The sequence below is a fragment of the Lolium rigidum genome, chromosome 1 (assembly GCF_022539505.1).
Source record: "Lolium rigidum isolate FL_2022 chromosome 1, APGP_CSIRO_Lrig_0.1, whole genome shotgun sequence".
NCBI classification, from domain to species: domain Eukaryota; kingdom Viridiplantae; phylum Streptophyta; class Magnoliopsida; order Poales; family Poaceae; genus Lolium; species Lolium rigidum.
The window spans coordinates 210,814,827-210,840,829 of NC_061508.1; the positions used below are offsets into that span (position 1 = coordinate 210,814,827).

Genomic DNA, 26,003 nt, shown 5'->3' on the forward strand with positions numbered 1-26,003 from the left:
TGGGGTTTCCCCTGAAGCAGCACGAGCGAGTACACGTAGAATGCAACGGCGATGCGTTCATCAAAGTAACGACGTAAAACGCCGACATCGCCTGCCATGACCAGAGTTGGGGCTCGGTTTTCGCCGACAGCCATGTCTCCTAACTCGTTGCAAACCGGCCGACCACCCTCGATGAAGGAGGATACCACCAACGTGCCCGGAGCCACTGCCCCAGGCGTCCTCATGTCGCGAGACAACCCAGGAGTTCCAGTGTGTGCCACCGTCGATGACGTTGTTGTAGTGGACATAGCAAATTGGTTGGCCCATCTGGGCCCACATGGGGGCCCTGCCAACAGCCGCCACCCACCTTTGTCATCCATCGCTGAGGAGCTCGCCGGGATCTGCTGGCCGCTGCCGTCCCACACCACCATCGTTCACAAGGCGGTTGCGGATGCCGGCACCGTGAGATACACGCCACCGCAGTCGTCGATTGAGGAAACTCCGCTGCCCAGTGACGAAACAGGCAGGAGGAGGTGCCAGGAGAGGGTGGCTAGACTAGGTGGGTGGCGGCTCTCCGGTGCAGCCCGGCGCGGCAGGACGGGAGAGGGCCTAGCAAAAACACGTCAATCAGTTTGAAACCCAATGAAGCAGAATAAAACTCAGTATTTATAAATTAACACAGAAATTAATATATGGCGCGATGTAAACTTCGATCTCTCCGTTTCATTTATTTTGTTTGTCATCTTCCTTATCTGATTTCACACTTGTACTCAGGTTGTTTTAGTGTATCATTAGAAGAGATGAAAATGTCTCATAGAATGCTTGCTTGAGAAGAACATGGCTGCCATGTTTGATTGGCCGGCATCCCTCATAAAATCCATGTGGGCATATATCCAAAACAACTAAACAAGTAGGTAACCGGATACATATAAATGCTTCAAAAAGAGTCTGTCGAACTATCTACATATGTATATCTGGTGTATGTAACCCACTCAACTCTCGATCTACAGATCTTTGGTTAATGTGCATCTTACCTTGAGTAACCTCCACTTGTCTCCTCCATCGTTCTGCTTGATTAAGAGAATTACCAGGCCATGGTTACGAAGCAAGCCTCCACCAACCATCTTCTAGTCAATTAGTACTTCTCTGTAGGAAAACAGATGATGTTCTAAATTAAACATGTGCATTCATACACTCCACTCCTTTTCAACAAAGATATACTCCACTCCTTTTCCATGAAAAAAAAGGTAGCACCAGATTTCTCATGAAAGTGTGTTCATGCATAGGAGCTAGCAGTTTAACTCCACAAATTTCACCAACACATTAATTCGTAGGGAAGTCAGGGTTGTGCTCTGAAAAAATGTGGACATATCTGAAATGACACTGACATGTGCTGAAATAAATAATGGCCAACCAGGCTATATACCTACGTCGTCTATATATATGTGACGCTGCGTGCTCCATTGCTTCCTCTCATCTGATAGGAACGCAGACGCAGCGACGGCGGCAGCAGAAGCAGCAACCATGTTAGCTAGGTTCGGCTACACGTCGTCATGCAAACCAGCCAGCAGCAGCAGCTACTGCTGCAAGCCATCAGCAGCAGCAACGATGAACACCAGCTGGTAATCGAGTAGTAGCAACTGCTAACTGATGTTCTGTTTTTGTTTTCATAATGTAATGTAATGGCGTCCGTGCATGAAAGTAGTAACCAACTGATGTAATCGCGTCTTGCATGGGCGCGCGCGCGCAGGAGGTGTCGGAGCGCGGTGAGTAGCAGAGCAGGATCGACGGCCATGGTGGCCGCCCGGCGGGAGGAGGAGGAGGAATGGCGGAGGTATCTTGCGCCGGAGAGGCTGGAGGTGCTGGCGCATCTGGAGCCGTGGGCGGAGGCGCACATGCTGCCGCTGCTGAAGCCGGCGGACGAGGTGTGGCAGCCGTCGGACATGCTCCCGGACGCGGCGGCGCTGGGCGCGGACGGGTTCCACGCGGCGTGCCTGGACCTGCGCGCCAGGGCGGAGGGCGTGCCCGACGCGCAGCTGGTGTGCCTGGTGGGGAACATGGTGACGGAGGAGGCGCTCCCCACGTACCAGAGCATGTCGAACCGCTTCGAGGCCACCCGCGACACCACGGGCGCCGACGGCACGGCCTGGGCGCGGTGGATCCGCGGCTGGTCCGCCGAGGAGAACCGGCACGGCGACGTGCTGAGCCGCTACATGTCCCTGTCCGGCCGGCTGGACATGCGGCAGGTGGAGCGCACCGTGCACCGCCTCATCGCGTCCGGGATGGCCATGCACGCGCCGGCGTCCGCCTACCACGGCTTCGTGTACGTGGCCTTCCAGGAGCGCGCCACCTCCATCTCCCACGGCAACACGGCGCGCCAGGTGGGCGCGCACGGGGACGTGGCGCTGGCGCGCATCTGCGGCGCCATCGCCGCCGACGAGAAGCGGCACGAGGCGGCCTACACCCGCGTGGTGGCCAAGATCTTCGAGGTCGACCCGGACGCGGCCGTGCGCGCCATGGCGTACATGATGCGGCGCCGGATCACCATGCCGGCCGCGCTCATGGACGACGGGCGCGACGCCGACCTGTTCGCGCACTACGCCGCGGCCGCGCAGCAGGCCGGGGTGTACACGGCGTCCGACTACCGCGGCATCCTGGAGCACCTGATCGGGCAGTGGCGGGTGGAGGAGCTGGCGGAGGGGCTGTCCGGCGAGGGGAGGCGCGCGCGGGACTACGTGTGCGCGCTGCCGGAGAAGATCCGGAGGATGGAAGAGAAGGCGCACGACAGGGCGGGCAGGGCGCGCAAGGAGCCCACGCCGGTCCCGTTTAGCTGGATCTTCGATAGGCCTGTCAGTGTCGTCATGCCTTAAGCTCTCTCGACATACTACTGGTCCAGCGAGTGAGACAGCTTTGGCCCAATAAGCTACAGAATAAGTTTGAAGGAAGGCGACATCTTTTCTTTAGGACAAAAAAATGGTTGACTTCTTCTTTTCCTGTCAGTACTATTTTTTCTTGATTGGTGTGACAAGTTCTCTGTGTAGTGACTATTATTTTGCGCTGTACATTATGCATATAGTATGTTTTTAATGTGTTTGTTTTTGTTCCTCGTAGTCACTTTTTCCTACCTGGTTATTCCTTATTGTTCTTCTCATGATATGGGTTCGGGGTATTTTGTGCAATGGAACATCTTTGCCTTATGTCTTTGATGTCTGTCCAATATGTACCTTAATGGCTTGTTTTATTTTTGTCACACACAACACATTTATGGCTTGATGGTGTGTATCATATACAAATCGTACAGGTAGCGCCATCGGTATTGCAGCAGTTTCTTTGTGCAGTCTCTAGGAATTTCCTCTAACAAAGTAAGATTAAATAATTATAAATAAGATATTAAATTATATTTTGTTAGAGCCAGGAAAGGGCTGAGCACCAATTTTAATGGCCAGGCAGATAGACATGCCATAAAGCCTCACGCGTTGTAAGGCAACCCTTCTATATGATTGACACACTTTCAAGGTGTATTCTGAAGAAAAAAAACTGTAATGGAATCCTATATGAAAAGGCATTTAAAATATCAGGTAATGAATATAAGCAGTGTAATGGAATATGATATTCCATATGAGAACAAGCAATGTAATGAAAAAAATCTTAAAGAATGGTTGCCTAGCTTATTTGAGTGGCATGTTGAGTATGAGCGTATGGTGCAATATCAACTATTTTATTGATGTCTCAATTTACTCTCCACCTGCAAAAAAATGGGAGTAGAAAAGGCAATTATGAGTTGTCGGCATATTTGGCAGAGAACCGTGAGGCACAGAGATAGACGTGCGATTTTGATACCCTCAACTGGTGGAAACTGAATATGAACCAAGTGATCTGTGTTTTCAGAGGTAGCAAAGGACGTATTAGTTGTAGTTTCAACTGTTGCTTCAGAATCAAACGTTTTACACAGGTGGTTCATAATGAACCACCGCTGTCGTACATCAAGTCAACACTTCGTCTTAATTTCTTTATTTCTACTCCTTGGACATGAATGCAATCTTCAGACAATATAAGAGGGACCCACTGGCCTGATTGTTGTTAGCGTAACCTTTTTCTAAAGGGAAAACCATCATGGTGTAATTTTTTGAAACTTGAAACTAGTTGTCCTTTAGGGCATGTACAAGGGAATGATGTCAGCCTTTTCTTATGTTTGCGACGTTGGATTTTTGTTTAGTTGGAAGAGAGAAGAAAGAAAGTGAAGGTTGTCTTCCCTTAGCTAAGTGGTGATCTATTATAAAATAAGAGAAGACTATTTTCCCATTGTACCACTTATCTTCCCTTTACCACACAATTTCCTACTAAAAATATTTAATTCTCATTTATTGCAAGCGATAATAATAAGAGATAATGCATTGTATCACTTATATTTATATTTATCGTCTTCTCTATGAAATGGACTACTAAAAGAAAGCGATAAATATATGCCCTTATTAGTTGATTTTCATAAACTACGAGTTTTCTGACCTTTGAAAATTACTACGTCTTCTCTAAATAACGTGGTTTATGAAAATCTACATGCCCTTATTAGTTTGCTCAAAATCATTCGGTTAGGAAACTCGTGGCTTATGAAAATCTAAGTGCTTCTACCTTCGATCCATATTACTTGGTGCTAATATAGATGTATGAATCGGAGGAAATAGTAGAACCTGGGTCTAGGACTCTAGGTGCACCTGTTTTTTTTTCAAAAATTGAAATTGAAATGAATGCTACTTTAAAGTTCTAAAATTATTATAAATTTTTGCATATACATATTATTTAGATACTTCTTCGTGTAAACAAAAATGGCAAAATATTCGAATGTCACTCATGATTGGATTTCTACTGTTCAAAGAGTTCAAATTTCGTCAAAGCAAATTTGGTGCACATGAGCACCAGTGCTCTCAGTTTTCAAAATATTTAAAAACTGAATTTCTGCATTTCAAAAAATCATCACATTTATTCCATGAATACATACACATATTCTGAATATTCATGCAAAGTTTCGGTAGAAATTGCATTGTATTTTGAGCTACAGGAAAAAAACAAATTTGTGTCTACGTATAGATATATATTTGTCAGAAATTTGTCTTTTTTGTATAGCTTAAAATATAAAATATTTTTTTTCAAAATGTCTACCGTACCTTCAGAATATTTATATGTATGTGGGTATTTTCATATTTTTTCAAATCCAAAAAATATGATTTTAAAAATCAGGAGCACTGGTGCTCATGTGCCAAATACACTTTTCGTCAAATTTCTCTATATATAACGGGCAAAGCAAATCCTGCCAAGAACGTTCGACACTGATCAATACAACTACAATCCTAGACTCAAAAGGGACGGCTGACCTATGAAAACAACAGTTGATCCTACTGCTGCCCACGTCCATCGTACTACATTAAGTGATGGCTGACCTATTTGATTCTAGCAATAACTCTAGATTTTCCTCTACCAAACTGAACTGCTTCAGTCTGTTTTCCTAACTGCTCACGGATCTAAGGAGTAAAGAGGATACCAAAATTTCTCCAAAAAGAGAAGAGCATACACGATTGCTTATAGCTGAATGACTGAAACCGATACCATGTAGGTTCTTTCAGTAATTTTTAGGCTCGTTATACAATCATTTGGTAGCTACAGCCTCCTCGTACAATACAATCAGTACAGGTACCTGGCTACTTGCAAGAGAACTCAAAAATACAACTTTCCATAAAAATGCAGCAACCTGTCAAATCACTACGATCTTTTGGCAATTTATCACTTCTTTCCACCTCCAGAAACATTGAACTTGAAGAATATGATGTCTCCATCCTGCACCACGTATGTCTTTCCTTCCTGCCTGTACTTTCCAGCAGCCTACAATTAGCAACAAACAGTTAATCTCGTAGCGCTGGTCTCGTCTCAGAAAGGTCAAAGTGGTCAATTAGAACAGGTTTAACTTTGATGGGGGTGTTCATACCTTGACAGCAGACTCGGTGCCCAGCTCTTTTAGATCTTCAAACTTCATTACCTGATTCCAAGAGTAGAGATATATAAAGAATCATGTACACAGCTTCAAAACGCACAGAATCAGGTAATTGAAAAAATATGAAGTACATAGAAATATTATTCAGCTTGTTGAATGCCGCAAACAGAATTATATCAAGTCAAACATCGGAAATAAACTAAACATCAGCATACAAAAGCATGCCTGTCAAGTATCCTGTACATTGGGGAGAATACTTTGGCAGAATACAGAATACATCGTACCTCAGCACATATGAAGCCTCTTTCAAAATCAGTGTGAATTGCACCAGCAGCTTGAGGGGCTTTACTTTGCTTTCTGATTTGCCAGCACTTGACCTGAATAGGTGATCCAAGCTTATCAGTAATCAAAACTAAAAGTGTCGGGTACTTGCTCAGAACTTCATACTTTCAAGTCTAAACATGAACAGACATCATGTTACCTTTAACTACAACTGAAAAATCTAAAGCATTCCTCAATACGGAAATAAACGAGGTATAGACATGAATCAGTGTACAAGATACAACTATGACAGTTATTTTCTACATGTACATATAAAATACAGAATTCTGAAAAAAAAAATGACAAAATTAATCAAATTAGTTTCATTTGTCCAATATCATCAGACTCTGTACAAATCAATCATGAAAGTTACTTGCATTTTTCCTAGCACAAAGAACAAGCACAAGAATTTTGCACACTAAAATAATAACAGGTAGCTGTGGTGCCACCATTCTAGGACATGATGTAGAAGATGGCTTATAACGGATCAGAACATGGTAATGGCAAGCACAACACAAATATAGGAATTGTACCTCATCAGGACCAGCGGTGAAGAAGTAAATAAGATGAATTGCTGAAAACCCAGTTTTGATGATTTTGGGGATCAAACTGTTCATGGTAGTCAAAGTATTAGCACCAATTAAGTAGAAGGAAAAGGTTAAACAACATGCAAAGAGAAGTTGGTGACTTTTTACTTGCCTTACTGTCTGGTTTTCAGCGCAATATTTAGCAGCTTCATCCGCTGGCATATCCACTAGTTTCTGTTCAAAGGCACAGCTGAAAGGAATAATAGTTTCACCACCATGTTCTTGCACCCTGAATAAATAATAGTTTGACATTAGCTAATATTACAGTTCTACCTTTTCATAGGAAACTGTATAATCTGTAATACAAAGAATAGTATCATCAGCTTTAATCAAAATCAACCACATGCTACAACCAAATTCTTACCCCAGCAAATAGCATACATACAATCTATTTCAACAACTATTAGGCCTTCAATCGTGCGATGGTTTTTCCTCAGTATCATTGTGGGTAATGGTCCAAGGACTCAGGTTTTTCCATAGAAAGTGGGTAGAGCATACTTAAGAAAATACAACATATCAACTGACAGGCATTTAATCATATCATCGGTTTTTTCCTTGGTATCACGGTGGGTAATGGTCCTAGGACAGAGGTTCGTCCATAGACGGTAGGTACTGGGTACAGCTCCAACAAGTGAGGGTTGGCCAGCCATGGCGCCAGGTCTGAGAGTGACAAGACTGAGGACGAGTATTCGATCTTTACTAACTTACTCTTGGTCATTGCTTAGGTTGATACAGGATCCACAATTTCTCTATCATAGGAAGGACTCGGCTTGACACCTAAGCATAGGAATCCCAACTTTTCTAACCAAACCATATACTACCTCTGTTCCAAAATAAGTGTCTAGACGCATTCTGTTGTATGAGACATCCACATCTATAAAACTTTACACTTATTTTGGAACAGAGGGACTATTTATTTTCGTAGCTAAAACAGCTATCTTTTCCTAACTAGATAAATATCCTGTCTAACTAAATAACCTACTTCCTTATCTTGTTCACGTGAATATTAATTCCAGCAAGGGCGACTACTAACTTAGTACTCACACCTGCCATTTAGCCTTGGCCCAGCACATTACCACCTCTAACATACATATAGAATATTAACTTTTGGATGATTTTGCCTTCAAATACTGAAATCGTAAATCCAAAGCATAAACATTGGTTTATTCGCTGTGTTTAATAAGATAACTGCTCTATTCAACAAGAAAGTCGGATCAAATATCATATACAACAAGATCTATCATGATAGAAGCATGAACAGTTTAGCAATTAGACTCTACATGAACAAAACCTCCACTAAAAATAAGCATTTGCAGTTTGAGCTGCATTTCCTACATCATGAGTTCATCTACGATTCTGCTATAGCAATTAGATTTGGGGTAGAAATAATACCAAGCATGTATCTTTGGTAAGAACTTGTTCTTTTTCCTCAGGTAGTCCTTCTCACTCATGTTCACCTGCACCAAATAACATACTAGAGTAAACAATACAGCTCCATTTTACTTCCGAAAAGGTTGCTTATTAATAAAAGTAAGGTCAGGTCAAATACAAGGATTAACACCAAGTCAAATGAGCTGACTATACACTTAGCAGAGTGAATAACATACATTTGGTATGATTACTCAAGTTGAATGTGGGATGGGCCCAGACATCAGTGACTTATTTTCTCTTACTGCTAGTATAATAGAATTTCAAATGCTGTATACAGGGCATCTATCAGTTAAATGTAGTTGATGTACACCATCATATAATGTGTATGACAGTAGTCTTTTTCAATTAGGATTTATGCCTCCCATCTTTTCCTATTTCCCTTCCCAACCATCGAGTACTAATCACACGAAAGTAATATCGAAGCTTCATCAACCCTTTATACAGCCCACCATTCCTCTATTACCATTACAAATCCCAATGCACCTTTTGGACAAAAAGCAGGAGATCCATATGCAAACATCATATATCTTTGGCTTCTCCTTTCTCTCAAACTCTTGACACTTTTTGCATAACATGCTGATTCTTGCTCAGCCCAAGATGGCTCAACCTTTAACAACTGCTTCGAATATTACAGATATCCAATTCCTTTTGGGGAAATAAGCTGGGATACAATCATACAAAACTAAAATGGTTCACCCATTCTAATGCTATAGCCTATAGCAGGAATCATTCGACAGTTTTTTATGGTTATGTTTCTTGAGATCAAAAGAAATTCAGTTAATCTTCTACAAAGCATGCAATCCTTACCAGTTCTACAAATAAATGTTCGAAAACAGTAATATATACACAGCAACGAGACAGCATAAGAAAAAAAAAGCAAAGCTGGGTAACTGTCACAACGATTGAAACTTCAGCTTAAATATGGGATACCATTAGACAAGGCTGTACCTATAATTAATCAAATGATAAAATTCCTTCAAACCAAATGGGAGCATAACTATTGTAGAGTACTTTAGACTTACGAGAAGGTACCTCACAGGAAGGGCCATATGGATTAATAAGAACTCTTACCAAATAAACAACTGGCTTAGCGGTCAGCAGCTGGAAGGTATTCAAGATCTCAATTTCAAGAGTTTTCCAATCGCCTAGACGTATATCTTTCCCGTCTTGGAGATGGGCCATGACCTGTTACAAGGGAAAGTTGAAACTAAATTACCCATCACCCTATTAACAAAAGAACAATATGGCAGTAAAGAAATTTCAAATATCCATGCGATCTAACTAATTGATAGAAATGAAACAAAAGTGCAAAGCTACAGAGCTGTAAACATGCCCCACCCTCTGACATAATTCATGTTCTATCTTAAGCTGTTTGTCATTGCTCCTCTTCATTTGCTTCTCAAGGTCATCAATTTTAGCTTGCACAAACTCTATATCCTGCAGAAGAAAGTGAAACGGAACCTTATTACACCTAGGTTTAACAACTGCTAAGTTATTGTACAAATCAAGCAAAACTTCCATCAAACCTTGAGCCTTAGTTCTTGACTAATAGTTTCCAAATCACGAACAGGATCAACTGTATCATCGATATGAGTGATATCTGAGTCTTCAAATGCTCCTGAAAATGATGTCCACTATCAGTTACAGATATAACAGAAGATACAATCTCGTGACCGCTTAATCTGATTATTTTGGTCTCCACCAAGATGTCGAACCAATATATCACTTGGAAGATAAAATAATACAGATAAAATAGCCAGTGAAAATTTACTAAGAATAGCATAACTGAATAGTTGAATCATCAAGATTTTACAATAGAAACATACTCAAGACATGAAAGATCCCATCAACAGCACGAATATGGGATAAGAAGGCATTGCCCAGACCCTCCCCTGCGCTAGCTCCCCTAACAAGTCCAGCTATGTCGTTGATTTCCAGATATGCAGACACCTGCATAGAATATCAACAGTTACTATACATCTGAAAGATAGGCCAATTAAGCTACAGATTACTGCAAAAATCTAAAGCAGAGTGAAAAAACAAACCTCACTCTTTGGCTCGAAAAGTTTGCAAAGCCAGTCAAAACGTTCGTCCGGAACATTTACCCGTGCCTCATTTGGTTCAATGGTACAGAAAGGGAAGTTCTCGGCTGGGATTGACAACTTTGTTACTATGTTGAAGAAAGTTGATTTGCCAACATTGGGTAACCCAACCTGCACGAGACAGCAATCAGCAACAGTCACAACTACTTGTGTTACTATGATTAAAGCAAGCATTTGCATAGCTACAGAAAGAGAAAATGATGTGCAATCAACAGAAGAATGGACAGCCATCAGTTATGAAATCAGAGACTGTAGAGAAGATATAAGGGCCAGCACTCTTTCAATTAAAGCAACTAGAAAAGTGCCACAGTGGCAGCTCGTGAGACATGCTGAATTACTACTTGAGTAGTAAGTAGTAACGTGTTAATAGTAAGGCCGGAGAATACTGAATTACTCATAAATAAGACTAGAATTTCTTTATATTATACCATCCACCTTAGTAACATGTATCGACTAGCAAAGTGCCAGTGGCAGTTCATGAGACATGCTGAATTATTACTTGAGTAGTAAGTAGTATAACATTGTTAATAGTGCCCAGGAATACTGAATTTGCCATAAATAAGACTCGTATTCATTTACATCATACCACCCCCATCCTAGTAACATGTACCAATTAAGGCTTATGCAGAGATAACAGACACCAAATAGATGTGTTCTAGCAGTAGTGAAGTAAATAGGGCACGTTTTCAAACCTGAAAAAGAATACATATCCGGCACCAGACAGTTATCCCACAATATATTCCCCCCTACACGCACAATACAGCCCCACTGACACATATACACGAAGAACCACACCACATCGCTCAACAGAGTCCAATCTATGCATACACCAATAAGTACACCTAGCAAACAAATCAATCACATCTGGCGCACCATATGATCCTATGCATCTGGAAAATCAGCACCTCGTGGACCAACAAAACCATGGAATCCATGAGATACTCATACGCGTCAGCTACGTGCCACGACCTAACCACCGCCAGAGATCGCCAACAAGCCTCGCCCAAACCCGCATAAAAGGCGGGCTAAGCGAACTCCAAAGCCCTACTAAATAAACTAAACCGATCGCAGCTGTGGCACGGCATGCTTCTCTGCTCGATCCGGTGAGCCGCCACCGCGCCCACCAAGTAGCGGAGCGATGGAACTACTGCGCGCACTAGCTGGGAGGGGAGAGGGAGTGGGGGATCCGGGGCTGGAGGGGGACGTACGATTCCGATCTTGAGATGGGAGGAGAAGCGGCCGAGGATGGGGCGCTCCGCCGGCGCGGCGTCCTTCTTCGCCTTGGGCGGCATCGGGGTCGGCGGCGAGGTGGTGTGCTGGGGAGGAATCTCAGGAGTGGGCTAGGGTTTTTGGTGAGAAATCAGAAATGGTTGTTGCGGCGAGCGTGGGGGACGGGCACGGAGGGATATGAGTAGATGGTTTATCACTTGTAAGGATGGGCCCCTTTCCTGAGGGGTGTTTCTAGAAAACAAATCTTCGGAATGATAAATACTAGTGCTTTTTATACAGAAGAACATAAAAGAAACTGAAGGCCATAGTGCAAAAATAAAATAAATTGAAGGTCATTTCTGCACAAAAAAAATGAAGGCCCTTGTTTGTTTCGATTATTGTAAGTTTTTTTAATGGAATCGATTATTGTAAGTTGAAGTGACAAGGGTTTGCTAGAAGGCACGAAAAATGAAAGGAACATATTACACACTATTTTTTCAATCTATCAATCTATTGGGCAAGTGTTTGGTTCAACTTTGCTAACGATAAAGGTATCGGAATCATCACGTAGGTATAAATGAGGGAAAATCTGAATCTGTTCGATTCAGATTAGTAAGGGAAACGGATGGCCTCCAGCTTCGCACAATAAACAAAAACAGGTTCACGCGGTGGATAAGAAGAGAAAGACTCCAAAACACAGACCCATGCTTAGGGATGGTGGATGGCCGGAAAGTGGAGGAGCACGCCAATGAGTACAGGAGAACAACGACGTCCGAGGATCTGGAAAAGGCACTACCTCAAGCGGGGGAGGATAATGGTGGTCATGGTGTCCTAACCGTTGTTGATAGTAGAGGATGGCGAGGGGAAATCTGGGAGTACCACCACCGGTGCCGCAACCCGACAGAGGAGGGTAGGTGCTGCCACCCTAGAGGAGATCGGGATAGGGGCTAGCGGAGGCGGGTAGGCGCCGCCGACGCTCTCTCATGGTAAAGTGATTTGTTTTCGGTCGGGGTGACCGATATCAGATTTGACTTACGGTGTAACTCGTTTACACGGTACTTGTTTATAGGCTAGGTCCACCAAACAAGTTTAATGGTTTGAGATTACAACGTAATGGGTACCGGAACAAAATTTGCAAACCAAACACGTCCTAAGGGTAAGTAAGCACTAACAAGTGAAGTTGTGTAGACCTTTTTTACGAAACAGGAAGTCATGTCTCAGCCTCTCCAAAGCTATGCTGACTTCTAAAGTCACCCTCACATAGAGCGTGTTCGGTAGCTCTCCAACTTCCTACTTCTTCAAATTCTCGTTCGAAGTTGTCTCGAAGGTCCTAAATTTGGGACAAATTTGGCCAAAAACATGTACAAACCGGCATTTCGAGGATTATTTACTGATGGTTGTAAAAATTGATAGTTCTTGGTGTGCTATTCTAGACTATAGATTGTGTAAGTCGAAAGTCATAAAAAATAGCAAAAGTTGAGAATTTAATTTTCCTAGCTAGTCGAGGGATCCAAATGCAATAACCAGGAATTTCGAGTGTCCAAACAGAATTTTTTTATACCAGGAGAGATTTGGGATGTGTATGGAAGTGCTAGGAGTGTCTTTTTCCACTTTCCTATTGAGCAATATGTGTGTTTCTCTATTTATTTCTTATAAATGTCTTTAGAAATGTGTTATACCTAACATCGAATATGAGCATCTGGCTATCAATGGTTGCATAAACAAAAGCAAAAAATGGGAAAACATACACCACATGTGGAGTGTGTCTCTCGCCGTGCCACCTCACAAATAGTGGTAAACTAGAGGGCTAGAGGCCTCATGCATTCTCCATCTGCAAAGTTATCATTAGAATTTTTCAAGGGTGTATTTTTCTTTAGATAATATGCAGAGTTGCCCATTTTTTATGAGATGTTCCAAGTTATTTTTACGACTTGTAGCGACTCATTACCGTGCGCCAAAGCGCGATAGCAAATATAAAAAGTTGTTAGTTTATTTGAAAAGATGGGTAAGATGATAAGATGTGTGTTTACCATACAACTAACATGCAAAGCCGATTTCAATATACACATAGGCTGTGTTTGGATGTAGAAATTAGGGTCTGGTATTAAACATCACATTATTCATGTTGTAAGTGGCCTCGGTATTCAACCCATGCATTTGGGCCCCATAATGAGCTCCTGATTTTTCCATACCTAGACCGCTCCCCATTGCACAGCCTTGGACCTCGACATTGTGATGCATTCATGTTCAAGTGTTTTCTCAATCCCCTTTCGCTTGTCTCTATCTTTCGTTGGTGAAGCAATTGTGTGCATACTTGGAGATATGAAGACATCTTTCAATTATGCTCCAAAGTTAATGAGCCATTATTAATGGCCCAGGTTGCTCCTCCTGCTGAGACTAGCCACAATAAGAGTATCATAACTAGTATCATGCATGCCATATTGGCAAAAATATGATGTGACGCACTAATTAATGAGGTGAGAGATGGGTATGGTATCATAACATGATACCGTATCATAGCACGTAAAACTAGAAAATTTAATGGCAAATACATCATGTACACAAATTTGCATTGAGATTCTACAAAATATTAAATATGATGATATTATGATACTATCTTATAATACTATACATTATGGGGGTAGTATCATAAACTAGTATCATGTGCATGATACTAGTTTATGATATTTCCCATTGTGACTAATCTGAGATACTTGATGCACTTGAATGATCTCATACCTAACTTGTCTCGTACTAACACACTACAACCTTATGGGAAGCTAATCCTTAGTGAATACTCGCTCCAAGCACTTGTGAAGCTCCCCATGGTTGTTGATGATGTTGACGTTGATGGTGAATGTAAAGAATGGAGTTTGATTTATATTACATATGATGTGTGCCTGCATGTCTTGAGAATTTCCAGTTGTGTTCGCTATATATCCTAAGAACTTGTTATGTTGTAATATTGGGTATGAGAATATCTAACATGTGAGGATTTTTTTTTGCGAAAATTCCACCGATCTATTAATAATCATCAACAGTAGTATAAATATGCCTTAAAGTAATAAAAATTACAAATAGGTCATTGGACCACCTAGCGACGACTACAGACACTAGCACGAGCCGAAGGCGCGCCACCTTCCTAGCCCCTCCATCAACGGAGCCAGGCAAAGCTTGTCGTAGTAGAGCTTGTTGTAGTAGACAGACGGGAAGTCGTCGTGCTAAGGCCCCAAAGGACCAGCGCACCAGAGCAGCAACCATCGCCAAAGATAACAATCATAGATCAGAAGAGACTGGCCTGAAACCACACAATCGAACACGAAAGACGACCGGATCACGGGAGATCCCGGACACACAACTCCACGCGCCCTCCGCCGACGCTAGATGCACCACCGGAGCGAGGATAGGACGGGGAGGACCTTGTTTTGACTTCAGGAAGTAGCCGCCGCCTCACCATTCCGAAGAAGATACCGAAAACAAACTAAACGAATAATTGAAACCTTCATGTCGGCGAGAGGCCGCGGTCCGCCACACCTCCGAGGCCCCAAGGCCACCGGAGGCGGGGCGGACCGGCAGTGTCGCAGGCGAGAGGGACAAAACCCTAGATGGGTTTTAGAGCCGCCTCCTGATCGCCTTCGTGTCTTGTTGTTTTCTCGTACCGGTTCGTGAGGACTTCTTACTATGCTGACGGTGCAGTTTATGATGGATTATGCACGGTACTTGATATTATATTGTTGTTGCCAATATGTCATGTTGTCAACATAGTGTTTGTTTCTTGTCGTGATTGGTACAACATTGTTGTTGTTGCTTACAATTTTCCATGTTTTTTATGCTATCGGATGAAGTGACAATCACACAACAATAGCTTTTCCTTTTTTTTATGTGATCTATACCTATTCACATATATTCAGATGTTAAATAAAAAATCATGTATAGAACAACATAATGAATTAATGATCATAGTCCCCGACAACTGCAATTCGCCACTTTGATCATCCAACAACATGGAATTCAACCTTAATATCAAGTCTCGGTTCTAAATACCTGCACATCTAAACAAAAATATTGGTATTGATTTTCAATATAATTATCCTGTGGTAAGTCAATGCAATGCGAAGCCTCCAAATCTTAAATCCAAATGGAACTATAAAGAAGATAAATTGAGTTGTGAACAATGTCACATGACAAAAATGGAGACAAAATTTGAGGCAGTATTTATAGTTCAATTTGTCCTTTTTGTTTCTTGTATATAAATATTGGTTTTGAAATTCTGCAGAGTTATCAACACATATTTCGAAAAATAACTTTTTAGGGATCTACCATGGGTCGATAGCATGGCCGCACTAGAACGACCTCTCACCCAATACACGGCTCGTACGTCCTTGTTAAGCTGGAAATACGGAATCTATCCCTGATTAATTCCCCAGTGTGATGTGCAGAAGACACACATTAAATCTATTCTAGGGGCCTACGCCAAGGAGATCCGATTTCCCCGTATCTATTCTTATTATGTGGTGAAGGGTTTACCTCCCTGCTGAATTCTTTTGGTGGTGATGTCATTGACAGAGGCATCAGGGTAAGCGTTCGATCACCGTGGATTAATCATCTATTATTTGCGGATGACAGTCTAATTTTCATGAAAGCAACAGTGGCAAGCGCTGAGAGACTTAATGATATTCTCAGTATCTATGAGGATTGCTCGGGACAAAGGGTGAATAGGGACAAGAGTTCAATTTATTTCAGTCCAAACACGCCTTTGGCTCTCAGGCAATCACTGAAGCATCTTATGGCGATAGCGGTGGAAGCCTTTTCGGAGAGGTACCTGGGCCTCCCTACTGCTGTAGGTCGTATAACAAGCGGTACTTTTGATCACATTGGAGAACGCATTCGGAGCAAACTCCATGGGGGTTCAGAGCGAATGATTGCATGTGCAGGCAGGGAAGTTTTTCTGAAAGCTGTTATTCAGGCTATACCTACCTTCAGCATGGGCTGTTTTAAATTGAACAAAGGGGTGTATAAGAAGATTATTTCGTACATGGCCAGATACTGGTGGAGTAGTTCCATTGATAGGCGATCAATGCACTGGCTTGCATGGACTCAACTGGTGAAGCCGAAATGTCAGGGAGGTATGGGTTTTCGAGATTTGGAATTGTTCAACATATCTCTTCTAGGAAAACATGGTTGGAGATTCGTTACTCAACCTGACTCTTTGTGTTGTCGAGTTATGAAGAGCAAATACTTTCACGACTCGGACTTCATGCAGGCGACGATCCCTCGCAGCGCGTCTGCAACTTGGCGTGCGATTGTGGCGGGAAGGGAGGCTTTGTCGCTTGGTTTGATCAAGAGGATTGGGGATGGCTCATCGGTCTCTATCTGGACGGATAAGTGGATCCCAGGTATTCGGTTGATGACACCGTCAGCACAGATTGGACAAGCACATCTTACTAAAGTGGCTGAGTTGATTGACACTGAAAATTGGACCTGGAAACAAGATGTGGTAAGAGACAACTTCACTGCTCCTGAAGCTGATGCGATTCTGAATATACCGTTGAGCTCGGGAGGAGGAGATGATTTCTTGGCCTGGGTTTTGGAGAAGTCAGGTTGTTACTCTGTTAAAACGGTGTATCGTGCTCTGGTGACGCGGAACGAGCATATGGCTCTAGCGGAAGGGACGATCACGGGTACTTCAAATTTCTGAAAAACAGTTATGGAACAAGCTATGGAAGCTACAGGTGGTTCCAAAAGTGAGGGTCTTCTGGTGGCGTGTTCTTCGTGGTATCTTACCAGTAGAAAAATCGCTCCAATACCGTCACATTACCACGCTGGCTAGATGCAAGATCTGTCTTGATGCAGATGAGGATATGAGACACGCCCTTCTCAAATGCACACATGCGAGGAGGTTCTGGGATGAGGCGAGGGTTTTGCTCGATGTCAAGGTTCCAGAGCTGCATCCTAGTACATGGGCAAAGGATGTGCTGTGTGATTCGATCATCCGTGATGATGAAAGAGGAAAGATGATTACAGTCATGTGGGCGATTTGGACATCTCGGAACAATCTAACACATGACCGAGTTGGTTTGGATCCTCGTCAGTCTATGCTGAGGACTAGAAATGACCTCGCCATGTTGGATATACCCCGGCGACAGGCGATGGTTATGCCAGGATTCGGATGGCGACCACCGGACGAAGGGTGCTTTAAAATCAACACTGATGCTGGTGTAGCTAGTGAAGCAAGAAAGAGTGGAGCGGGAGGTGTAGTGAGGAATCTCGCCGGCTTCGTTGCAGCTTGGAGCAAACCACTCCCAGGTATTACTGACCCGTCGATTGCCGAGGCGATGGCACTCAGGGAAGGGGTGATCTTTGCCAAGCTGCGTGGTTATACGCGAGTAATGCTAGAAGTGGACTGTTTGGAGATCGTCGATCTCTGGGACTCGCGCGCCGGTTCCCGCGCAGTTGTTGCGCCAATTCTACAAGATATTGAAGGGCTTTCTTCTTTGTTTAGTTCGTTTTCTATTTCACATGTAATAAGGTCATCTAACACAGTCGCCCATTTGTGTGCTAAGCATGCTTGCACAGTGGATGTGACTGCTGCTTGGATGGAACTACCACCTAGTTTCATTGTTGCCAGCCTCCAAGCCGATTGTGCTGGAGCTGTTGCTATTTAATAAAGCCCTATGATTCCATGCAAAAAAAAAAAAAAGACACACATTAAATCATCAAATTTTGTCGCGCATAAGTCATACAGAAAACCATACATTCCAGTTACCTTCTTTTCACTACCATTCCCCCTGAAATGACCACAGTTTTGTATGACCTATTGGAATTTTACTTAATTAGTTCTGAGCTTTCATAGTGTGCCAAAGGTAGCTTCTGCCAGCAACCAGAACAAACCACACCGAATCAAAATCAAAGACAGGCCTCAGCAATCCTATTTATACAGAATGTAAATAGGCAGGGTATTTGCTTGGTGAGCTGTGACCTACAGGTCCCTGTTGACGGAGGATGGCCATGACAGCCTCCTTTGGTTCATACTGTCAAGTCCGTCGCTTTCAGAGTTTGTGTCGTCCACTTGCTTCCAGCTATTGAGCATCGAGCCCTCTCTCCACTGAGGCGGCGTCAAAAACTTTGAATCGTCACTGGCGCCACCTGGGGTCATCGACATTGAAGAGTGGCCAACGCGTAATGCTTGAAGAGTAGAAAATGATTCCCTCATCGCAGACATAGCCTCAAAGAACCGGGTGCAGGATGCAAGCGCAGCTGGTATCGGTCGTAGCATTTCCTTCAAGTAAATAAAAGAAGTCATTAATCCTATCTGACAGAGTGTAGGGCTATGCAATAAGAATGCTCAAATCCTCCAACACTGACACTGGTAACACTAACATTAAGCACATGATGAATTTGCTATGACTACTACTCCCTCTGTTCCATATTAGCTGACGCAGATTTAGTATAACTTTGTACTAAATCTGCGTCAACTAATATGGAACAGAGAGGGTAATTTATTAGAAAAAGAACTTGTTTACTTACACCCCACACAGCAGGCGACTCTCTGAAGTTCTGACTCCATTGAAAATCTCCAACTGATGCTGTCAATGCCCCATAGTCACTTGCTGCTTTCAGAAGTAGCTCTGAGAATTGTTTCTGAGGAGAAGCAAGCACAGTGAGTAAGAGAATGTCTTCCACTCAGAAAACAACACATTTAGTGCGGAAATCCCCTAAGCAGATGCAGCTATTGTAAAGAACATGCGGATAATTACTGGATGTACTACCTCCATTCCAATACATCCGTATCTGGATAAAGATGTAATACTTCTTTTGGAACAGAGGGAGTACATTTTCAGTTTGAATGTGGAAGTTCATGAAAGAATGGTGTATTTTCTGTAAAAATCAGAAGTTAAAAATGATCAAGAACCTGACCTGGTATTCAGCTTCAACAGGAATGCAATCAAGCGAGTAAGGCTGTTGTAGACGGGCAATAATGCGGTCCTGATAGAAAAGGTTTGTTACTTTAATATTCGGCTCTTGCAAATTGATCTATTTATATAGTATTTGGGGCAGCCAATAGCATGGGCAGAATTTTCTTCACGCAATAATCTGAGTGAGAAAAAAAATAAAACTAATGAATTCTGACTTACAATACCTTGTTTTGAATAACATCTTTCAAAATAGCTGTAATTCTGGCCAAAGATTCACACTTCTTTTCCATTTCACTAACATGAGTCAAATGAGCAATGTTTTTATCATCCTGCGATAATCAAAAGTCATAAATATGATCAACAAAGATAATATACACAAGACAAAAGCCCTGAAATCAGATACAATATGAATATGCCAGCATTTGGAGATGATATACATAAATCCAACTTTATGAGTGAAATATAAATTGGATGCCCGCACTTTTATTTGTTATGAATCACAATATCACATATTAATAGGGCATAAACAGCCTCAAGTTTTATCAACACCAGCTGCATTTAGAGGGAGTTGGATACTTTGACTCATTTTTCAAACATCAAGAATAATTAAAGTAAGTTTAAACACCTACCGGATATATGGACAGATATAAAATCAGATATTTTCACTTAAGAGGAAAAAATTATCCATGTTATATGCTCTTATAGCAATGACATATTCACCGTAATAGTAAAAGTGTACATATTGATACAGACAAATGAATCTCCATGAGATTCAATTAGAGAATGAAAAGGGTAGTATTCACTACGCCAAGACAAAGTGGTGAAATATCAAAGCGGTGATCTATCAAAGCACTACTGTGTAGTGAGTGATCTGAAAAGGTAACAACAAGTAAAAATTACGCATAATTAGTGTAACATTCAGGCACTAACAGCAGATTGTTAATCCATTACCTTTCTACCTTGTAGCTCCACCTGCAAATTGGCGATATTCCGTTGCACGACAGTCAGCTCCCTTAGTACCTTAACCAGGTCATCACTTTTGTCCGAGCTGCTCTGATCTTCCTGAAACGGTAAGAAAGCGTAAAGACTTAAAGAAATACACATGTCCATATTCTGCAAAATACAAATTTGTAATCATTTCTTTTCGAGATTGCAAATAATAATCATTTCATCTCACCATCTGCGCGAGCTGCTAATGCAGAGCACTATCCATGTGATAGAGCCACATACATTTCGTGACACAACAGTAAAGGGAGCATGACACGGCATTCTTAGCTAGCAGTTTCAGATGGGTTACATCAAGTCAAGCTCCGAGATAGCTAGGTTTCAATCGCTAACGAGCCCTAGAGTCTCAGTTAGGAGCACAACACCATAGATGCTCCTCGGAAGACTACCCAATCTTATGCCGCTCGCGCGGACCTAGATGCTTAGACCGCCCAAAACATAAGGAAATCGCGGCAATATGCTTCTAATTCAGGAGCGGCGCTTTGTTCGAAACCTACATTTCACAATCCCCGACGAACAAATTACCTAAAAAATGAACAACAATTCGATCGGGAGGTTCGGATCTCGCGGAATGGCGGGGTACGGGACGAAAATGGCCGGGGCAGGATCTGGGGGGAGAAGTTAATCGAGAAGGCGCGGGGGGAAGGGGTGTGGGGTTAACCTGCGCGGGAGGGGCCGGGAAGCCGAGGTCCCCGGCGATGGCGAGCGCCTCCGCCATGCCGCCCAGCCGCTTCGCCGGCTTCTGCGCCGCCGCCATGGCCTCTCCGGCTACGGGCGCGACGAGGACGCGTAGGCTTTGGGGTTTGGTGAGCTGGTGCGTGTTTCGCTTTCGGCTTTCGCGTCGCCGGCCGGTTGAGCTTTTTGCTCTCTGAAACCCTCGGCTGCCGATTTTTTATTTTTTTGTTGAAAAACACAGTATAAACGCACAAGCTCACATACGAGCGCACACGTTTACATACACGCGCATACACTCAACATGATTTTGAACCGAGATGCCTCCAAATGTCCAAATACTACAGCCGAGCTGCCCTATGCTCTTCACCCCGCCATCGCAATAAAAAATTTTAAATGAAAGTTACTCAGAATTTTCGTAGAAAAAATGCTAACATGGTGTCTTCTAATCGGTGGCAAGTGACATTAACAATGTGTTTCTTACAGTAAGAAAACATGTTTCTTTCTGCAAAAAAATATATTCTGAAAAAAAAAGATAATAACATCAACCGGTACAGAGCACATAACGTTTAAGCGAAGTGAGGAGATATGAAAGCGTCATATGAACAGAGGAGTGAGGAATCAATATAAACTGTGGATATCCTTTTCATGAATGTAAATTTACACACGTTTGCACCGATATCCTTTCATGAATGCAAACATACAACTAACAAGTTACATACCCTTTGTTGGGCAAATGAAGCATCAGCAAGAACATGATGCTATGGTATACAGACATGAATGCACAAGGTGGCAGGGCCCCCATTCAGATGACCAAAAGCCATGAATACACAGGGATGGCAGCCCCCCTCACCATTCAGATGACCCAGAACCAAGCAACAAAAGAGCCAATGGCTAGCCCAGTGACAAGGAACAACACTATGACTATTCCGGCGGTCTCAGAGTGGTGTATGGGCACAGCCTTGGGCGCGAGGATCATGAGCACGGAGGTCAGGTACCCGTTGGTGAGCCCGAGGAGGCATGTCAGTATGGTGACCGGGACCTCGGTGCGGAAGAAGCTGGGTCCGTGCAGGCAAGCGTAGAAGAGAGGGATAAACAGGAGCCTCACGAATGACCCGGCAACAGCGAGATTGCCGTTCTCGGGGAGATAGACCGCTGGCAGGCACTTGCCGACGAGATCAAACACGTTGTAGGCGCTGATGAGCATTATAGGGTACCAGTCCTGGAGCGCCTCAGAGTGCACGTCCTCTGTGATGAACCCCGGGAATATGGACAGGGTGACTCCATAGATGAGAATAACTCCCACCCCATACCACTTCACTGTCCCGACAATGCTCCACAAGGTTGACCTCCAGGCAGACCCCGTCATGCCGCCGCCCACCTCTGCCTTCTGAGCCCTCCTCTTGAGGTTCTTGTAGTACACCACCACAGGGAGCCTGTCAGCCACATTGTAGCACACTATGCAGATGATCATGACCACGATGCCGACGATGAAGTACAGGATCGCGCTTGCCCTTAAGCCAGGGGCGTCCTGAGGGTAGCTTGCTTTGGTAAGTACTCTCATCGCAGAGACAAGCACACCTGTGGAATGCAAATCATGAAGACAGTGCATCGAGCATTAGCATCTACCCATCAGAAAAATCCTATGTGCATCCTACATTTGACAAAAAAAACATCAAGTAAGTGGAATGACAAGGTGCTAGCAAGTTCCTTTGAAATTTGAAGTCGCTTATTGGTTCTTACAGTACCTAATTCTCAGTTTCGACGCTCAACCTCTTGTCGGTTCACTAGTTGCCATTCATAACATTGATCCACCCAGCAGTTGTTACTCAGTAATAACTTTGGAATCACCTAACGTTCTGTGATTTCTGCTCCAATTCAATGGGGCGTTTCAACTACTATCATCGGTACACATACATTTTGCAAATCAAGGACTTGAGTGTGCCCCATATGTCAATTTGGTGCCTGCTATGTGAGAATCTAAAAACAGGTTCTAGTGGAGCAATTGAAGGAAGTACAGAACTCCAATGGACTAAAAACAGAAAAAGGAACCAACAGAGACATAGTAGAGGTAAAGGGGACCTGAAGCGGCGGTTCCGGCAATGACGGCCTGCATGTACCGCTCGGGGAGCTCCCCGGCGAAGCCGATGACCCCGCCCTGCACGAGCGCGTCTGCGACGCCGCACAAGGCGGTGGCGGCGACGGTGACGTCGAAGGCCCCGTAGAGCCGCGGCGTGCCCCTGACGTAGACGGCGTCCATGACGGGCACGACGAGGAGCGCGAGCGTGAAGAGGGCGAGCCCGGTGTTGATGCGCGCCCTGGCGCTGGACTTGGGGAAGACGAGCACGATGAGGAGCAGCGGGAGCAGGCAGGAGAGCATGTAGGAGACGGAGAAGACGCGGTCGACGGGGGCCCCCGGGTAGAGGTAGGAGAAGTAGTCGACGGCGGTGATGTAGGCGTTCCAGGGGAGCAGGAACCCGGCGCCCAGCGTGAAGAAGATGAGGTAGCCCACCCCGAGCCGGTCCTCCGGCGGGGGCGGAGGGTGATGCGCCTCCTCCGACCCCGCCGGCGGCGGCAGCAGCGGCGCCGCCGCGGCCTCCACGTCGCCGCCGGCCATTGCTTCCTCCGGCGGATTTGGGATCTCGGATGCGTGGGCGGAGTGGACTCGTTTTTTTTCCCTTGTACGTTTCGTGTTGAGCTGAAGTGGTTCGTGTGCCTCGTGGCCCCTTGTCCTATAGGCTTCTGCTGGTGGATATTTGAGATTCTTGTGTCGCTGACATGGTGGGCCAACTGGATCCACAGGCTCATTAATTGTATTTTATGTGCGTATAATATACTATGTGGAGTATTTTCTTTTGAATAACTGGTAGGAGTATGTCTTTTTCATGGTGGTTATCTGAACAAAATAAATCATTTCAATTACTGCTTGTGAAGATGCAGCAACAATATCAACAGTATCTATTTTTTTAAGAGGAAGATGAAGGAACAATATCGCATGGATGGTTTAAGCATGATCTGATGATAAATAAATCGCACGTTCTATGCTTGCAAGTTGTGTTCGCTGGGCTGGGGGTGGGTAGCGGTCACTGGTCGTGACAGATGGCGTGCTAAATGGTGCACCGCTTATGTGAAGCAACTTCTCACCATGTACCTATCCATGTTAGCATGGTCAAAAGTAACGCTTTTTAAAAGAGGATGAGTAAGTTACGAAAACTGTACATCTTCTAAGGACGTTGCTACACAGTGCCCTAGCACCGGTTAGTCTTAGGGAGTGCCCCACCCAAAAATAGAAATAGATTAGTCCGGACATCCCACACAGTCTAAAAGTAGAAAGTTCTAATCCCACACGTCTTCTTTCCGTTTGGGATGGTCGCTGCACAAAAAACATGGGATCTACAAATCAGAGCGTCTCATTTCGCGGCTCCGTTGAGAAAAAATTACAAAGAACAATCGTGTAAAATAAATACATCTGTCTCAAATTCACGCCAAAAAAACGCATGTGTCATCTGCTACTTTTCTGCGTCCAGTTTAGAACAAGTATTGGCATGTAAAAAATTGAAGTTTAACTACACAAAATTACATCCCAGAAAATCCGCGGTGTTTTTGATTCCAATCGAGAATGTAAAAAAATAGCAGCAGATGTAGAAAAAATAAAGAAATTACATCCAGAAATATGGGGGACCTATTATTATACATCCAGATCTTAGGGGAAACTATTATTTCAAGATCGTGGATGTAAAAAGTTGTCGAAAAATACATCCAGCATCAAAAAATTGCAACCAGAACTGGAAGAAACATGATTTTGTTACATGCTTTGATGTTTCTAGATATAGAACTAGGGGAGCCAGGGGAAGAGGACTGGATCCGTTGGTAGGCCCGGCGGCGGTCGGTGGGGGCGAGGCCCTTTCCGGTGGCGTTGCCCAGCGGCGCGCTAGAACATGTGAGAGAGCACGATGGGGGCAAGGTCCTTCCCGGCGGCGTGCCATGGCGACGAGGCCTTCAACTCGTGGTGGAGATGAGCGTCAGCCGCGCCGCCCTTAGCCTCGAGAGCGCGGAGGACCTGCACTTCCGCCTCGCCCCACACCCCCGAGCCGCCACCAACTCCATGGCCGCCGCCCCTTTGCCATGGGAGCGCGAGAGCCCTTGGATTCCAACCTCCCCAACCACCATGACCGACGCCCTTCGCCTCTGGAGCGCGATGTTGTTCGATCCGCACCACCACGCCTCTCGTCTCTCCTCCGCCGGCGTCGGGATCCTCTCGATGGCGGCCTGGTTGTGGAGGAGTAGTTTGTGGGGAGGGGATAAGAAAGGAGTGGACGAGAGACCAAGGGAAAGGGAGATTCACGATGAAAGGCCTGTTAGCATCTGTCATGTTATTCCTCGAGCCAGCCGTACGATGGCCATCCAATGATAGAGAGAGGGGAGCACTCTGAAAGACAACGTGGTGCCCTGGCATCTAATAGAAATTGGGATCTTCTAAGGCATAATTACACGATCTTGCAGAGATGCGAACGGCCACTTTGAAATTTCCTACTCGTTTAGTTTGGTTGCCAAATTATGATTCAAACCAACAAAAAATGTTGACCAACCACACAATGACCCCTCTCTAGGTGAGACTTCTTGATGTGCGTTTTTTTACTACTCCCTCCGATTCATATTATTTGATGCTAATATAGATATATATCTAGACACATATTAGTTGTAGACACATCCAGTTTAGCATCAAATAATATGGATCGGATGGAGTACAAGATAGCACCCCATCGGTCAACGAGCGCTTCTGCGACTCAAACTCGGA

General features: G+C 44.0%; 4 protein-coding genes across 4 annotated transcripts; 1 reads left to right on the forward strand and 3 right to left on the reverse strand.

Moving 5' to 3' along the window:
- The first annotated feature begins 1,470 nt into the window (after nt 1-1,470).
- Nucleotides 1,471-3,158, forward strand: LOC124683063 (acyl-[acyl-carrier-protein] desaturase 7, chloroplastic-like). The gene is made up of 2 exons (XM_047217640.1): nt 1,471-1,601; nt 1,730-3,158. The coding sequence occupies exons 1-2, from the start codon at nt 1,504-1,506 to the stop codon at nt 2,847-2,849; spliced, it is 1,218 nt and encodes a 405-aa protein (XP_047073596.1). The 5' UTR covers nt 1,471-1,503; the 3' UTR covers nt 2,850-3,158.
- Nucleotides 3,159-5,564: 2,406 nt separating this feature from the next.
- Nucleotides 5,565-11,755, reverse strand: LOC124689114 (obg-like ATPase 1). The gene is made up of 12 exons (XM_047222708.1): nt 11,612-11,755; nt 10,347-10,514; nt 10,128-10,251; nt 9,828-9,919; nt 9,640-9,738; nt 9,373-9,486; nt 8,263-8,327; nt 6,983-7,099; nt 6,817-6,892; nt 6,247-6,339; nt 5,957-6,007; nt 5,565-5,853 (listed from the first exon to the last, which is right to left on the reverse strand). Exons 1-12 carry the CDS (start codon nt 11,693-11,695, stop codon nt 5,755-5,757), a joined length of 1,182 nt encoding a protein of 393 aa, XP_047078664.1. The 5' UTR covers nt 11,696-11,755; the 3' UTR covers nt 5,565-5,754.
- A 6,555-nt stretch (nt 11,756-18,310) lies between these two features.
- LOC124683064 (AUGMIN subunit 2-like) lies at nt 18,311-21,310 on the reverse strand. Its single transcript, XM_047217641.1, has 6 exons — nt 21,195-21,310; nt 20,480-20,590; nt 19,753-19,857; nt 19,530-19,598; nt 19,140-19,253; nt 18,311-18,891 (listed from the first exon to the last, which is right to left on the reverse strand). Exons 1-6 carry the CDS (start codon nt 21,288-21,290, stop codon nt 18,592-18,594), a joined length of 795 nt encoding a protein of 264 aa, XP_047073597.1. The 5' UTR covers nt 21,291-21,310; the 3' UTR covers nt 18,311-18,591.
- Nucleotides 21,311-21,801: 491 nt separating this feature from the next.
- Nucleotides 21,802-23,837, reverse strand: LOC124683065 (equilibrative nucleotide transporter 1-like). Its single transcript, XM_047217642.1, has 2 exons — nt 23,288-23,837; nt 21,802-22,786 (listed from the first exon to the last, which is right to left on the reverse strand). The coding sequence occupies exons 1-2, from the start codon at nt 23,820-23,822 to the stop codon at nt 22,062-22,064; spliced, it is 1,260 nt and encodes a 419-aa protein (XP_047073598.1). The 5' UTR covers nt 23,823-23,837; the 3' UTR covers nt 21,802-22,061.
- Between the last annotated feature and the right edge of the window lie 2,166 nt (nt 23,838-26,003).

Excerpts from the sequence above, each read along its gene's own strand:
- LOC124683063 (XM_047217640.1), top strand. The coding sequence starts at position 1,504 with ATGTTAGCTAGGTTCGGCTACACGTCGTCATGCAAACCAGCCAGCAGC. Across the intron at positions 1,602-1,729 it reads GCAACGATGAACACCAGCTG|GAGGTGTCGGAGCGCGGTGA; the intron begins GTAATCGAGTAG and ends GCGCGCGCGCAG.
- LOC124689114 (XM_047222708.1), bottom strand. The coding sequence starts at position 11,695 with ATGCCGCCCAAGGCGAAGAAGGACGCCGCGCCGGCGGAGCGCCCCATC. Across the intron at positions 6,008-6,246 it reads GAGGCTTCATATGTGCTGAG|GTAATGAAGTTTGAAGATCT; the intron begins GTACGATGTATT and ends TCTTGGAATCAG. Across the intron at positions 5,854-5,956 it reads GCACCGAGTCTGCTGTCAAG|GCTGCTGGAAAGTACAGGCA; the intron begins GTATGAACACCC and ends TGCTAATTGTAG.
- LOC124683064 (XM_047217641.1), bottom strand. The coding sequence starts at position 21,290 with ATGGCGGCGGCGCAGAAGCCGGCGAAGCGGCTGGGCGGCATGGCGGAG. Across the intron at positions 19,599-19,752 it reads AAGATGTTATTCAAAACAAG|GACCGCATTATTGCCCGTCT; the intron begins GTATTGTAAGTC and ends CTTTTCTATCAG. Across the intron at positions 18,892-19,139 it reads AGTCGCCTGCTGTGTGGGGT|GAAATGCTACGACCGATACC; the intron begins GTAAGTAAACAA and ends ATTTACTTGAAG.
- LOC124683065 (XM_047217642.1), bottom strand. The coding sequence starts at position 23,822 with ATGGCCGGCGGCGACGTGGAGGCCGCGGCGGCGCCGCTGCTGCCGCCG. Across the intron at positions 22,787-23,287 it reads TGCCGGAACCGCCGCTTCAG|GTGTGCTTGTCTCTGCGATG; the intron begins GTCCCCTTTACC and ends TGCATTCCACAG.